Source organism: Protopterus annectens, chromosome 10.part0, assembly GCF_019279795.1.
Source record: "Protopterus annectens isolate FY-2018-M chromosome 10.part0, PAN1.0, whole genome shotgun sequence".
NCBI classification, from domain to species: domain Eukaryota; kingdom Metazoa; phylum Chordata; order Ceratodontiformes; family Protopteridae; genus Protopterus; species Protopterus annectens.
In genome coordinates this window covers 1,016,056,312-1,016,072,773 of record NC_056744.1, presented here as the reverse complement: position 1 = coordinate 1,016,072,773, position 16,462 = coordinate 1,016,056,312, and the positions used below count along the sequence as shown (strand labels likewise).

General features: G+C 40.9%; 1 protein-coding gene across 1 annotated transcript in view; it reads left to right on the top strand.

Moving 5' to 3' along the window:
* The window catches only part of TRMT13 (tRNA methyltransferase 13 homolog), a 780,528-nt gene that overhangs the window by 318,596 nt on the left and 445,470 nt on the right, over positions 1-16,462 (top strand). The window contains exon 6 of the mRNA XM_044085778.1: positions 13,514-13,620. Coding sequence (XP_043941713.1) covers positions 13,514-13,620 — 107 coding nt within the window. The remainder of the gene's footprint in view (positions 1-13,513; positions 13,621-16,462) is intronic.

Below are 16,462 nucleotides of genomic sequence, written 5' to 3'. Positions count from 1 at the left end.
CGGAGCGGGGACCTCCGGCCTTGCCTGATAGGGGTGCCTTCGAGGTCATGCGGAGCATGCTAGACCCAGTGTCTACCCCACAGTCGGCTCCGTCAGCTCCTCCCTCTTCAGTGCCTGCGGTGATTTGTACCCATCCCCTTGTATCAGACCACAGAGAGCCAGCTCCTCAGGTTTCCCCTTTGGGAATTTCCTCCTCTTCCGAGGCCTCTCCTGATCCGGTAAGAGAACCCCCCTCAGAAGAGACAGTGCAAGAGGAAGCACATTGACTCCCCTGAGTCTATCACCTCTGACACTGACTTGGAGGAATCTGAAGGTTCCCCTCGATCCCCCTCTGAGGATGTCTCCTTTGCTGACATCCTTGAAATCCTGAAACAGAGAGGGAACTGGCCCGCCCTTAACCCTTCAGAGGACGAGTCGGTTTACCTTGAGGCGTTTGGCTCTCGCCCTTCCACCTCCTGGGTCTCCCCACCCTTTGACCCCTTATGGAAGTGGTGGTAAGGAAGGCTTGGACGGCCCCTGATTCAGTGGAACCCACCCCAAGGAGGCCGTCAAAATTTATTACTGCCCCTAAGGAGAAAGAGTTTCTATCTAAAGGTGTCTCTGTTGATGCCATGGTGGTGGCTGCAGCCACTAAGAAGGAGTTAGCCGATCCTTCGGTACCTGCCCATCCTCCTAATAAGGAGTCTAGGACCATGGACAAGTACGGTAAGTGGATGTTTTCATCAGCGACCTTTTCATTGCGGTCGCTGAACTACTTGTGTCACTTCACCCGTCTCCAGAGAGATTTGCTCAAAGATATGGGTGAGGCTATACAGGATCCAACAGCTGAGGGGTTCCAAGACAAAATGAACTCCCAGTTGGCAACCCTGAATTTGATTGCTAACTCCTCCATGCGGCTTATCTCATATGCTGCTGATGGGGCGAGTAGGGCCGCAGGCACAGGTGTAGCTTTACGATGTCACGCCTGGATGCGGCTTTGCAGTTTTGCGGACCCTTTCAGGGCGTCCTTCACCAATTCCCCCTTTGATGGCTCAACATTGTTTGGTCCTCAGGTGAAGGATACATTGACTAGGTGCGAGGTGGAAGGTAAGACTCTCTCTGCCGTGGGAGTCTGTTTTTCTGCCCCTTCTAGACCTTATCCAAAAGGTCAGAGGGGAGGAAAAATGTGGTTCCGCAAACCTCAGGGAGGTCTCATCTGACGCACAAGGTCAATTTCCCCTCTAGAGGCAGAGGGGGGAATAACAATAGACGCCGCCCTAGAGGCAGAGGAGGTCTGCAAAACCAGGGTAGCAGGGAAACTTTCTCTGATAAACCCTTTCAGCATCCCTGAGGAGCTGCCCGGCTGTCCACCTTCAGAGGCAGTCGGGGGAAGATTATCACTGTACCCAAAAGCCTGGCTTTCCCTCACCCAAGACAAATGGGTACAGTCAGTCATATCCGATGGTTACAAAATTCCCTTTATTCACATCCCATCCCAACCCAAAGGATCCCTTCCAGACATTCCACCCAGTCTAAGGGAACAAGCAGCACTAGAAATATCAAAGCTGCTATCAAAAAGAGCTATCCAATCAGTCCCAGCAGACCAGCAAGGATCCATCCCAACCCAAAGGATCCCTTCCAGACATTCCACCCAGTCTAAGGGAACAAGCAGCACTAGAAATATCAAAGCTGCTATCAAAAAGAGCTATCCAATCAGTCCCAGCAGACCAGCAAGGATCCGGAATCTACTCTAAATTCTTTTTGGTACCAAAACAAACGGGACTGGAGACCTATACTGGATCTCAGCAAGTTAAACAATTATATCAAAAAAACAAAATTCCGGATGGTCACACTACAGTCCATTTTACCCTTCTTAGGTCAGGACAATTGGATGTGCTCTATAGACCTTCAAGATGCGTACTACCATATCAAAATGCACAGACGCTACAGGAGGTTTCTCCACTTCAGGCTGGGAGCCAGTCACTACCAGTTCAGAGCCCTGCCCTTTGGTCTCACTACAGCCCCCCCGAGTGTTTACCAAATGCATGGCAGTGGTCGCAGCTCACTTGAGACATCAAGGATTCCAGGTGTTTCCATATTTAGACGACTGGCTCCTTACCGCCACCACCAGACATCAACTGCTTCTATCCAGAGACTTCACCATCCAAACTTGCCAAGCTCTGGGCATTTCAATAAATTTCGAAAAATCTGCCTTGTCGCCTTGTCAATCTATTACCTTTATAGGCGCCACCTAAGACGCACTCAATCTTTCCGCCAGACTTACAGAGCAAAGAGTGTTAGATATCCGCAAACAAGTTTACCTTCTATTACAATGCAAAAAGGTCAAAGCCAGAGTAGTCTTGAAGGTATTAGGACTCATGGCAGCTACTGTCACCCTTCTCCCCTTAGCTCGTTTCCACATGAGGATCCTCCAATGGATGCTGTTTACTCAATGGTCCTTCCAACAGCTCCCGATGTCTCACATCATATTAATAACTCAATCATGCAAGAATCACCTGTCTTGGTGGATCACATCACTTCAAGTTCTCCAGGGCAGACCTTTCATTCTCCCCCCCCCCAGTCGCCACGGTGACAACGGACGCCTCCCTGATCAGGGGGGGGGCATTATCAGGGCAGGACAGTCCAGGGCATGTGGCAACCCTTCGAGTGCCACTTGCACATAAATGTCTTGGAGATGAGAGCAGTGCTTTTAGGGTTGCAAGCCCTTCAGGACTCTCTTCCCACAGGGACTATTGCAATTCAGACGGACAACGTGTCCATAGTGTGGTACATCAGGTGGAACCAGATCCTACCCATTATGTTGAGAGGCACTCAGACTTTGGCAGTGGGCGATTTCTTCTCAGCGTTTTCTGATAGCAACGCACATTCCCGGGAAGTCCAACGTGATTGCGGACAAGTTGAGCAGGGCCATTCTCATGCCCCACGAGTGGTCTCTAAAGAAATCAGTGCTGGAAGAAGTCTTCCAAAGATGGGACCAGCCTTGCTGCAATCTTTTTGCTACTCCCCAAAACAGCAAGTGTCACGACTTCACTCTCTTCCCGTTACCAGGCCATCCCACCAGAGACGCTCTAGTCCACGATTAGCCCCGGGGACTTCTGTATGCTTTTCCCCCTTTTCCGCTGATATCTCAATTAATTCAGAATGCTATCGCCTTGAGAATTACAATGATCCTCATTGCCGCTTACTGGCCTCAACCGATATGGTTTCCGTTCCTCAATCATTACCTGTTGGAGCAGCCTTGGCATCTGGACCCGGTGCCAGATCTGTTGACCCACCAGTAGGGCCAGCTGCACCACTCCCTTCATTCTCTCAACCTCACAGCGTGGTTTCTCCAATTCCTACCCTAGCCAGGCTTCCCTTAATCTCTCATTCGGTCCGAAACATCTTGATAGCCTCTCACAAATCTTCTACCAGGAAGATTTATAATAGTAAGTGGAAACGTTTTTCCTTCTGGGCAGCATCAAAAAATATAGACCCCTTCACTGCACCTATCCAGTCTATCCTAGACTTTCTGGCAGAGCTCTTTCATTTAGGCTCTTCTTCATCTACCATTAGAGTACAACTAGCTGCTATATCTAATTTTCATGTAGGTGTCTCAGACTCCAGTATCATGTCCCATAAGCTCTGCAAAGCCTTTTTAAGAGGTGTTTTTCCTGCTCAAGCCCCCAATCAAAGATCCCCCACCTCAATGGGACTTGAATTTGGTTCTGGCATCCTTGATCCTCCCCCCCTTCGAACCAGCGGCTTCATGCCCTCTTAAGTTGCTGTCATGGAAAACACTTTTTCTAGTAGCCATAACTTCAGCTAGAAGGGTATCTGAACTTCATGCTCTGTGCAGTCGTCCTCCTTACTTAGTTTTCCACAAAGATAGGGTGTCCCTCCGGACTAATTTGTCCTTCTTACCTAAGGTTTCCTCTGAGACAAACCTGAACCAAACGATTGATCTCCCCATCTTCTTCCCTGACTATTCCAACAGGTTGGAACAAAAGTTACATTTTCTAGATGTTCACCGCCAACTTAGATATTATTTAGACAGGACTAAACAGTTCAGGAAATCTGATGAGCTTTTCCTGTCTTATGCAGAAGGGAAATTGGGCCTTCCAAAAGTGTCCCTTTCAAGATGGCTTACCTCTATAATTACCTTCATCTATGAAATCAGACATCAAAAACTGCCTTCAAGACCTAGAGCTCATTCAACTAGGGCATTAGCTACATCTGTAGCTTTTCAGAACAGGCTGCCAATAGATTCCATTTGTGCAGCAGCCACTTGGGCTTCTCCTCATACCTTCATTTTACATTACAAATTGGATATGGCCTCCAGAAACCGTGCCAACTTTGGTTCCACTGTTCTCAAGAGACTGTTCCGATAGGCCACCCGGAATAAGGTGCTAGGGACGCGGTCCCATCCAGCAAGAATGAAGGCGAGATTGACAACTTAACATTAAGAAGTTATGTACCTACCATAACGTTCCATGTTAGTTGTCTTCTTCTCGCCTTCTTTCTTGCGTCCCACCCTCCTTCCCCCTAACCTGGACAGACCGATAGGAAATTTTGGGATCTTCCTTTGGAGTTTTCCTTCCCACATTTTCTACCACCTCTATTCCCCCTTTTATGTTTGTGGTAGCTTACATTCAGGTTTATATAGAGGTGGGTTCTTTTTTCTCCATACTGTGGAGACCAGAACTGCTTGGTTTAGCTATCAAATGAGATCTGAGTAGTTACCGCCTAGCATTGTGGGATATAGGGGAGCCCCGAGCCAGTGGAATTAGCTCTCGAGCTTTAGTATTGGCCGAGTCGGAGCCGAGGATCGGCTCCGAACCCAACCAGCAAGAAAGAAGGCGAGAAGAAGACAACTAACATGGAACGTTATGGTAGGTACATAACTTCTTATTTATGGCTATAGTAGCCAATTAGGCTGTCAAGGTTTCTTCCCAGACTTATTGATGGAGATCAGTGTAGTTTTGTGAAGGGCAGACAAACGTTTGATAGTATACTGAGAACTAAAATAATACTGTGAGGCTGAAAAGAGGGGCAACCAGGTTCTTTTGCTTTGACTGGATACTGGTAGTGCATTTGATAGGGTGCATTGGGCAGGTCTTTGAAAAATTATTGAAATTATGGGCTTCCTGATAGAGTTTATATGGTTACCGATGAAGGTATATGAAAACCATACTTCAAAAATAAAAATTAATGGGAGAGTAACATCAGAATTTAAAATAGAAAGAGACATCAGACAGGGGTGTTCCTTGTCGCCACTTTTGTTTGCAGTATACTTAGAACCATTAGCACAGAAGATCAGACAGAGTGTAATAAAAGGATGGCAGTGGGAATAGGAAGAAATAGCTTTGGTGGTGATGTGATTTTATATATCACTCAACCAGAAAGGGGGTTATTTAGGCTATTTAAATTAAGGGAATTTAGAACCATTTCAGGATATGTAAAAAAATCTATTAAGATAAAACCAAAGCAATATGTCTAAATTACACCAACAACTACATTAGTTTAAGAGCTCCCTCAATTATGGGGATACTTTAGGGGAGTCTTGTGATCTTCGCACTACCTCCAGTCTTAAATTATGCATGCTAAAGAGTCATAGGGCCAGGTAACAGCAAAAAGGAATGCACTTGAAAGAATGGAAAATGATACCTGAGACTTGCATCAAAGGTTATAGGCTATAAAAAGTTTTATTTTACTTCTAGTACTGTACATTGCACAGGCTTTTATTTTTGATCTGGGTAAAAAATTTTGGGAGAAGAAAAGGAAAAAAGTGAATTACACACAGAATGGATAGATGCAGAGTGAAATGGCAAAAAAGGGAATGTTGGCAATTCCTAATCTACAAGAATATTTTGAAGCAACGCAGTTGAAACTAGTTTAACTTTTAGTAGACCCAGAATATATAGGCAAAATGGAAAAGGTTGGTACTAGGTGTGTTGAGTAACACATGTAGAGCAAACAAATTAAACGTTTGGACACTATCTATTAAACCTAAATAGAGTCTAGAGTAACTATATTATAGGGCACTTATAAAATGATAAATTTCTACATCTTACTGTTTATTCTTAAATAATTTGAGGTATGGCCTATAGCCCTGGTCAAATATCCCAGCATAACAAATTTTGTGATGGTGCTTCATGGACAAATAAAGATCACCTATATTATTTCTGGGAAGAGATGAAAGTCGAAGAAAATGCAGTGGAATGGATTTTCTGAACACTTTCAGAGAATCAAGATTTCTTTTCAATATAAAAGTTTATAACATGGTATCTAAATATGAGAATGAGATAGCAAGTGAAGGGGTCAAAGGCCAGAAACCATGCACCTAATGTTAACTGCTGCTTAAGCTAAATGTAGCAAATTCTTGCATCTGTAAATATGTGTATATAGTCTTATGGCATATTCTTTTATCTGTAAATATATGTTTCGCTCATTTCTTATGGGATCCTTTTCACCCAGCCTGTGCTTGTAAATGAGCCATCAAGATCAGTACACTACCCCAGCAAGCAAGTTGTATATATTCGTAAAACTTCCAAAAAAACACCACCAGCACTTAAAATATGTATTATCTCCTTTAATGAATCACATCTGTGTCTGTAGGCCATGGTTTCTCCTAAAAAGGCTCTTTCAGTGCAAAATAACGAACATACAAGGTAGCCAGGAAATCTCTCTTTTAAACGTAACTTCCTGGTCACCACCTGCGCAAGTCTCCGGATCACATTGCATATATAAAACACATCCCTAGCATAATAATACTTTAAATAGACTAGAATAAAATCATCAAATAGGCAACAATATCTATCTTTTGGCTTTCCTGGCTAGGGGTCACCACAGTGGATCACCAGTCCGTTTATGATTGGCAGTGGATTTTTACAAATTTGCAAAACGTTGTTATAAAATCATCTTCTTCTTCTTTCGGCTTTTTCCCGGTTAGGGGTCGCCACAGCGTATCACCGTCCGCTCATGATTGGCAGTGGAGTTTTACAGTGTCAAGTTGCCAGCCCGGCGCCCAACCTTCCACAGAAGGCGCACACATGCACACACTCACACCTAGGGCCAATTTAGTGTGTCCAATCCGCCTACAGCATGTCTTTGGGATGTGGGAGGAAACCGGAGCACCCGGAGGAAACCCAAGCGACCACAGGGAGGACATGCAGACTCTGCACAGAAGGCACCCTAGCCGAAGATCGAACCGAAGAACGTCTTGCTGTGAGGTGGCAACACTAACCGCTGCACCATGTTATAAAATAAATTCATAATTTACTGCCATCTAGTGGCCATTGTTAAAACCAACATCAAAATGCATCTTGATATAGTTATCTATACTAATTCATTTAAGCCTAGAAATGTTAATGCCCCCCAAATTGATCAATTTGTGTTCACAATGATTTAATCTCTGATGTTTTTGTGTCTTAGTTAAAATGGGCTACTTAACCTTATCAATACCTATAAATGTAAAAAATGCCTCATTATGTTTCTGTGTATGCTTAAACAAAACCACCCCCATTTCCCTTTTACATCTAAAACTCATATGCAGTGAAATAAGATATTCCCACATCAGTGATGTTTGTCTCACATAAAAAGCTCCACACTGACATGTGGACCACTTAATTAGAACTACAAGTAATAAAATGTCTAATATCATATTTCCTAGAGGTGTTAATTGATATGAAATATTTAGTATTGTACAATGACTGGCCATTAACATTCCAAAAGGAGAAAGCTGATTGGTCAGCCCCACCAGCGTGCCCATTATTGGAATATTCTTAATTTACAACAGAAGTTCGGCCACTGAAGTATCATTGAGTGGCCACACTTTTTTCTTTCTATTATGTGGTTGGACACTCGTTAGTCTGAATGAAAAAAAACTGTGAAACTGAAATCCATGTCAGTATTTAGTGACTTCATTCCTCATTTTTTTTCTGACAAAAATCGAGGAACAAAATCACTAAATAATGATAGGCAGTTAAATTTCAGACTTTCTTTCATTCAGACAATGCACAGATATTCACATTTTTTAAAATAAAAGATCGAACAAGACCACAGAAAATACAAGAAAAATCAGGTATGTTCTACAAACTAAAACATACCTGATTTTCCTGTCTCTCTCATACCTCTAAACTGTCGGGAGGTTGCACATTTTTTTCTTTCAAAAAAAAAAATAGCAATTGAGATTGTCCTTTTTTCTGTTGCTTGCTTTGCTTAACTAGTGATGTACTGCATAAGCCTGGGAATGCAAGTCCCAAACACATGTACAGCACATACAAATAAAAAACCAAGACACAAACTAGGAAATTCAAAAACAAAGGATCAGAGTAGTAGGACCAGGGAACACTGGAATCAAATGTAAGCTGCAAGACAACTTCAAACAACTTCAGACTTTATTAAAGTAAAGCGCTTTTCGTCTGCGTGGTACGCAGACTTCTTCAGACAATAATAAATTGCAAGGAAAAAGCTTTTATACTATTCAATAATCTTAATTAACATTCAATTAAATTAATCAAACAATTAAATACCAAGTTAAAAAATACATTTAAAGTTAAAACTCAAAATGGGTATAAGTGCACTCAGAAATAAATATATCCTAACCCCACTAAGCCTGCCTAATCCTACAGAATAAAATACAATTACGAGTACAAGAATTAAAATACATTAAAAATATATATTAAAACGTTAAACAAGTATAGGACTATACCCAAGTGTGAGAAGTAGGTAAAAATGTAAATTTATGAATGTGTTGGTATAAAAACATCTCTTAACAGACGTAGTAGAACTCTTTAAACTGAATATTCAAGATTTCACTTGAATTATGTGTTCATAATTCAAATTCTTATCTGCTACGTATTTGAAATAACAAGGTTTAAAAACTGAAAATGCCAAAACTAAATCAAATACTATCATAAAGGATCTATCTTAAAAGGCTCCTCAATTTTAACAAACAGCTAATGGAACAACTATCATTTAGTCCGGGGAATGCATACGCATTAAGTCTAATCTGCCATCTCAATTCTGATGCTTCTAATAATAAATGTGAAGGGGCCCCTCTCTTGTTTTCAAATACTTGGTCTATTACTATAAATTTGAAGAAATGGTCTTTGAATGTTGATATATGCTTGGCCAGAGCATTCTCTTGCTTCTCTTTACTAATGGCATAAATATGGTCATAGATCCGCTCACGAAGCCTACGTTCTGTTTTACCCACATAGAACCCTTCACATTTTTGACACTGGGCCAAATAAACAACCATGCGGGTATTGCAAGTGGACCTACATGTACAGCACATCATCAAAGAGCAGAATCAAGAAGCACCGCATAAGAACACCGCAGTTCCATTATACAAAGAGATACATGTACAGCACATCATCAAAGAGCAGAATCAAGAAGCACCACATAAGAACACCGCAGTTCCATTATACAAAGAGATAAAGTAAGTACAATTTTGCTTAAATAATGTCATTGTGTAATAGCAGTAACCGAATCGGTGGTGTGGTCATACCTCCCAACTGTAGCGAATTACTCAGTTTTTACCAAGTTTTGGGGTCCAAATAATGGGGTACCATGATATCGAGTGGCACCCCTTCATTTCTGATTTTTTTTCTTTGTTTTGTTATTTTTCGCGCTTTGTGAGCTGACGTCATCACATGCGCGATGACGTTAGCTCCGTCAGGCTTACCAGCTTGTCGGAATTGAGCTTGCGCACGTATTTCTGGCTCTGGTTCAAATGCTTTGCAAGCGGGAATTATTTACTCGCACTCCGGGAGAACGGAATTATTTAGAAGGCTTACCTGGCTGTTCAAATGGTTGGATTTAGAAGGCATGGGAACGGAAAGGATTTTATATGCGGGAATGGAAAGGCTGGCTGTCCAATGCAAGTGAAACGGAGAAGTAAGGAAACCTATTTTCATTTCTGAAACAGGAATTGTGTTCGGAAAGGGTGTGTGTGTGTGTGTGTGTGTGTGTGTGTGTGTGTGTGTGTGTGTGTGTGTGTGTGTGTGTGTGTGTGTGTGTGTGTGTGTGTGTCCATTGTAATACACCTGGTGGCTAGAGGTACTCAGGCTCAAACCCTGTACCTTGGGTATAAGGTAAAAAGAGCCTAAAGTCCCTAGCCACCACTTGTAAATTTGTTCCTCATATTTTTGATCAGTTCTTCATAAAATCTGTGGTTTTCAGGATTTTTTGTGGCAAATCACTACAGGACTGAATTCATTATTAAATAATGACAGACATTTGAATTTCAGACTTCATATTCTTCAGAAAATAAATGGTAACACAAAACCTTTTATTGTAGCAATTTTATAAGTTTATAAGATCAGTATTTGAAATTTGTCCCTATTTTGGGGCTGTAGTCCCCCATTATTGGCTTTGTCCGGATTTTTTGTGCAAAGAGGTTGAGAGCTATGGTGAGAAGTAAGAACTGAATTTGTATTCCCCCATTATTGGCTTTGTCCAGGTTTTTTGTGCAAAGAGGTTGAGAGCTATGGTGAGAAGTGAGAACTGAATTCATTAAATGATAGCCGTTTAAGTTTCAGTCTTCCTATCTTTCAGGAAACTGATGATTTGGCATAGTGGTATGTTGCTCTGACTGTAGTGCATAGGGTCCTGGGTCAAGACTTGCCAGTGAAATGCATGGTGGTAACGCAACATTTTATTCTAGCAACATTCCAAAGTTATACAAGCAGTGTTTAAAATGTGTCCCTGGTTTTTGGCCTGTTGTACCCCCACCCCCCAAAAAAAACTGAAATTGAAAATAAGTGCGAGAAGCTGTACAAAATTCCTATGGCTTACACTACTGCCGTTCTATTTATAGTGTGAGTGTGGAAGTAGACTTTTATGATGAAAATGTTCTGAATTGGGCAGTTTTGTCATTATTGGTTCATGCACTTTGTTTCATTGCCTGCAGCCTACTAGAAAAATGTTCAAACAATAAATGTAAAATGTGCTCTTAACAAGTGTGCTGTATTATACAAGGAATATAATTTGATAAAGTCAGGAAGGTGTATCAAAAAAAACATGTATGTTTCTTGTTTTGTGTGCAAGGGGCCAATGATTTGAAAACAGCCCAAAGGTAATCTTTATCTACCACTGGACAGATGCATTTTCTTTGAATGTGGTGTAGGTTTCAATGCTGTTTCAATGAATGTGAGTTTCAAGGGCAGAGAAGTTTTAATGCCAAGTCTATTTTCATTGTGAGACAGTGTTGCTTTGTTTAGCAGATGTATATTGGTGTTTGTGCATTGAGCTGTAAAATGTAAAAATAAAATCCATATAATCATTGTAGAAGTAAAGCAGTATGCACACATTAGCGTTTATGGTAAATGGGATGAAATAGCCAAGTAATGGGACATTGAAATGGCTGTAGGGGGAATCTGGTGCCATATTTTGGTTCTGTTCTTCAGTTTACGTTTGAAAGTTGGTATCCCGGGACATTGAAATGGCTGTAGGGGGAATCTGGTGCCATATTTTGGTTCTGTTCTTCAGTTTACGTTTGAAAGTTGGTATCCCACAATTCCATTGGAGTGGGTGGGGTTACATAATTATATATGCAAATTGTGTTAATCAGCGTACAGATTTGTACCTATTTTTCATGGGCCTTGTTCAGATTTGTGATGTTTTCAGGTTGAGAGGTATGGGTGTGGTATTATTTAATCACTCAGGCTTTGGCCTCATGATTAAACCATACCAGCCGTGGGTAAATCTTCAATATACCACGCCCACATCATCTGTTATTGCTATATTACAAACCCTAATACACTGTTTGCAGTTTACAAAAGTGAATCTGCCAAACACATTAACAACTACAGTCTTTAAGGCCACTCTCCTTTTAAATCCTAAGAAAAAACAGTCTATTATTCTTCCTCTTCTGCAAGTCTTGTGACAATTTCTTTCCACAATTCCGTGTAAAAAAAAAAAAAAAGTCACCAACCTAAACATACAAATTCTAAGAGGTGCAGTGCGCAAAAAAGCAGTAAACAAAAGTAACAAATGCACAGTGCGTTGGTTACCAACCAAAACATCTCCATGTTTATTTGCAATATTCCTAATCTTAAAAATGTTGTTACCATACATAGTCACAAAACTCACAGGTTTAATTTTGTTTCTTTTTTAAATATCCTGATAGTTGAATGATCTTATCAATTCACCTTATTCATTCCCTCATATAGCAGCTTAGGGTCAAAATTTTTAACTTCAAACTGTTTAAAAAAGAATGTTAACCTGTTTTTGATATTCATTCTCAAACTAGGCTTCTCTGCACAGACCATGCTTTTTCAGTCCTTGATCTCAAGCTGCAGGAATCTCTCCCTTCTTTTTAAAAAGAACATTTCTCTTGTTCCATTTTCCATTTACAAATAAAAGCACATTTCAAGAGACTAGGAAAATGCAACTGCTATCACTCTGGTCATATAACGTAACCTCTTCATTCCATTCATCTGTCTACATATCTTTCTCTGATGCACACTATTTTTTATTGTAATTTTTTCAGCATGCCATCTCTAATTTCCACTGTATATAGAATGCATGTATTGTATATTATGTTTTTTCACACACTGTGTATAGAATATAATTTATCTGTTGCTTTTATTCCCTCAAGCCAACTATGATCACTTTGTAAGTAATGTATATGTGTTGCATTTTGGCATTCACTCTGTTTATAATGTCATGCAACTATTGTTTTCTCCCTGGGCTGAGACTGAAATAGGTCCAGTGGGCTTGGTGCTCTACCCCGGTTAACAAATTCAAAATAAAATAAATAATATATCTTGTAATTTTCCAAATATTGCACAGTGACTGTAATATCATCCTTCCCTTGGCAAGACCACTGGTAAGGCTATGCATGGAGTTCTTTGTACATCCTCTGGAATTTACCGCAGTGGAGTTCGCTGTTAAGATTTCAGTGCTAAGGTATCAGAATGGTTAAGAGTACTTTAAGGGTGGAGTATGCTAAGAAGCTTAAAGCTGACCATATATGCATTCGATGACCTAAGAGAGAAGGGTAGGGTGACCTGGATACACTGCAGTCTTTCTGTGCCATTGTACGGGAGGATGGAGTTTTGAGAGGAAGGACAGAGGAAGAAGAGTATACTAGTGGTAGTTGAAGGGGAAATTCAGGAGTATGACTTCATGGAAAAGTGGTTGAGTTTGGGACTGTATTATCACATCATATGCTATTAGAAGGGCTTACAGTTTCTTGGGGCAGAAAAAGAAAAGTGTAGAGTAATGGTATGGGAGGGCTGCTTATGGTGGTTAGTTGCATCACTGAGATGGACTTTGTAGGCCACAGGTCTTCTTACATCGGCATATTTGTATATATACAAGTGAATATGAGTAAAGCAATCCAAGGTAGGATTAAATAATCATTTTTAGTTACTGTTTAGGAAGTTGACAAACTTAATAGATGACACCTAGCAGAGATACTTCAGACATGTTCCTGTAAACAGTAGGCATTAGGATTCACTGTTGTGTTTCACATATGTGTTGACACTTCTCTGTTCTTAAACACTTTCTTTAATGCCTGCAGGCTTGAATTGTAAACTCAAAGAACAAATTCTGTCTCATGAAGCATTACAGGATGCACTAAATGATCCAAAGAATGGAGATTCTGCACTTAAGCACCTTCATCAACAGGTATGAAAAAAGTATGAAAACCTTAATTGACAAATGCAGATATGTAGTACTTTCACATTGCTTTAATGGTGCTGTTAAACAAGTCAGTTCTAGTGAGATTGTTATCCATTGTTAAGAACTACAGAAATATAATTGGCAGTCTGCCGAAAAGTCCTACCCTCTAGTTACCTGCCTTCCTCTACATGATATTCCCCACCAACAGCTGTAAAACAACTTAAGGAGATTCAGGTGAAACGAGTGACCAAAGTTCAGGTCACTTTCTGGTGACAGGTGTATTTTAGTCAGTGGTGGACTAGTGTATCTGCTAGTCGAAGCTGATATTGCTGAATTTCCACTGCTGTGAAACAGTTTCCTATACTCAGTGTTGACTTACCAGAATCCTTTAATGCAGTGCATGTTGGTGATTTTTAAGCATGAATGTCTCCATAGCTGGCCTAGGTTCAACATCAGACAGCATCTATCAGCATGTTAGTCCTCTCTGCACTGAAGCAAAGGTTGGTTCTTCTACTGTCTTCTATACCTGGACCTGTAGCTTAAAGCTATGTAGACTAAGGCTTTTTAATGCTTCCCTATTTTATTGACGCACTTGAAATGCTGAGAGCTGAAAAACTCGGGGGGGGGGGGGGGGGACACAAAAGAATTTCAAAATCACTCTTCTCCATAAAACATTTTTTCTGGAAGGGGGAGGCAAGTCCCAGCCCACAGCCTCCCACCCCCAGACTTTATAAATGGCATCTCGGACGTAGTGTATGCAAGTTCAATTTTTGGGCTGTTCAGTCTCTGTATTTTGGGACTTACTATAGTGGGTCCAGACAGTTCAAATGGTTACCCTTTTAACATTAGACCAGAGGGAGATCTCTAAAGGTTTCCCCTTTCCTTCCTTTTATTTTTTAGCCACAAGAGAGGGTGGTCTTAGTGGAGTTAACTTGTTTGAAGAAATCCTTATCTGAGAAGCATCCTTGTAAAAGCAGTGCCACTTTACTCCCAAGTAGGTGTACAGACGTCCCATGGTTTTGTAGGATGTACATTATGTATGTACAAATTAGATGTCTGAATTTAAAAAAAAGTGTTGTATTGGTGTTTGCTGCCATGCTTGTGTACTTGTAGCAATGTAAGTTATTTATTTTAAATTTCTTTTACCCCAGAATGGTCTGATGGTAGCAGTCATACAAATGTAATTTTTTATTTTTTATTTCAGATAATTTATCCCTTTTTACAGCCTACTGTGTTTCCTCAGAAAATATTTTTAAACTTCTGTCTTAATCCAGCAAAGATTTTATGTCTGTAGGGAAAGAATGTACAGCTGCTTACATCTTGTGTGGCCTTTTCCCTGATCCATAAGTCTGAAGTCTAATGGCCAGTAAGATTTAATAGGCACCGAGACATGGCCCTAAAGAGATGGAATCCAAACATGGTGCACACTGGGATATCTGAATAACGCAGAAGTGCTGCAGAAAGAAACTTTTAATTGCACTTTACTCTAGCACTGTAAGAATAATGTTTGTAGGAGTGAGAGTACACTGTAAGATGAATATAAATGTTTCTTAGCTTGGTAGTATTCCTGTCAGAAATCCGATACACTTCCTCCACTGAGGCCTTTATTAGGAGTTTGTGGTATTGCTCAATGTGACTGTAAATTGCTTCTTTCATAGTCTTGTTTGAGATGCTGAACTACCTAGATATAGCCCCTGTGGACCAGATCTATTTCAAGAACATTTCTAGACAGATTTTCCTCCCTCTTTTGTTTAAAACTGTGCCAGAATGCTGATGACTATGTTGGCTTCCTGACACTAGAGAGGCTTGAGGTGTCCAGATCTAATGAGAAGAAATGCAGTGCCATAGTTGTAGGTAATTCCCTTAATTATCTGGGCTGCATAAAACAGTATTAGAACTTGTAAGGAGGACTAGTCCTGACAGTCTTTTTGGGAGAGACTACCCATTAGCTCAAAAGCTGATATAGTATCTCAAGGCAGGTTTACCATGACATAGTCATGTCATGGTAAGTCTGCATTAGCAAAGAAGTTTGTCCTCAGATTGTTTTTTTCTTCCCTTCCAGCCTAATTCATCATAGATGTTTACATTTGTTGCCTGCCCCTCCCCCCACATGACATTTTTGCCTTCATGCCTGCCAACCATCAGCCCCCCCACTGGTCTTGGGCTCATTTGTCCTCCTGCCATCTGAGCAGATAGTATTGAAACGTTGTTTGCCATCTTACTTTAAGGTGGTGGCAGTTTTTTGTAAACAGTGAGGTACCACAGCTTTTTTCATCTTGTGCATGCTATGGATTTAAAACTGACATCATTGTTGCAGTATTCCTAATTAATGGGTTATGACCACTGTCTTCTGGCGAAGCTACCAAAGCTTTACCTTGTCAGTATCATTCGTCCAATGTGTGACGTCAGCTTGCAAGTTTAGGGGTATATAGGTGGGCCTGATAGCATAATTCTTCAGACTCTCATTGTCAGCCTGAGCACACACCACATATCTGGATTGGTGGTCATTTAGTTGTTGGTACCGTTGCTTCAAACACTCAATAAGTGCCCCATTGGGGAACCTCTCTTTATATTTCTGAAGTGTTTTTCTTACCAGTATTAGATGCCCACTAGGAGGGGTAACTGTGAGTGCAGTATGCAAATCCTGTACAAACACTTGCATACTCTGTCTTTTTTGCTGAGGAGTGGAACACTACTACAAAGCTTGTTCCAGCTGTCTATCACTTGTACCTAAGACCTTGTGACCCTGTTTTGCCCTCACTTAACACTTCCTTGGGGACCTAAGGTATCAAATGTTTGGCCCATTGAAAGATGTAAGATTCTGCTAACCTGAATGTACCTTCAGCAT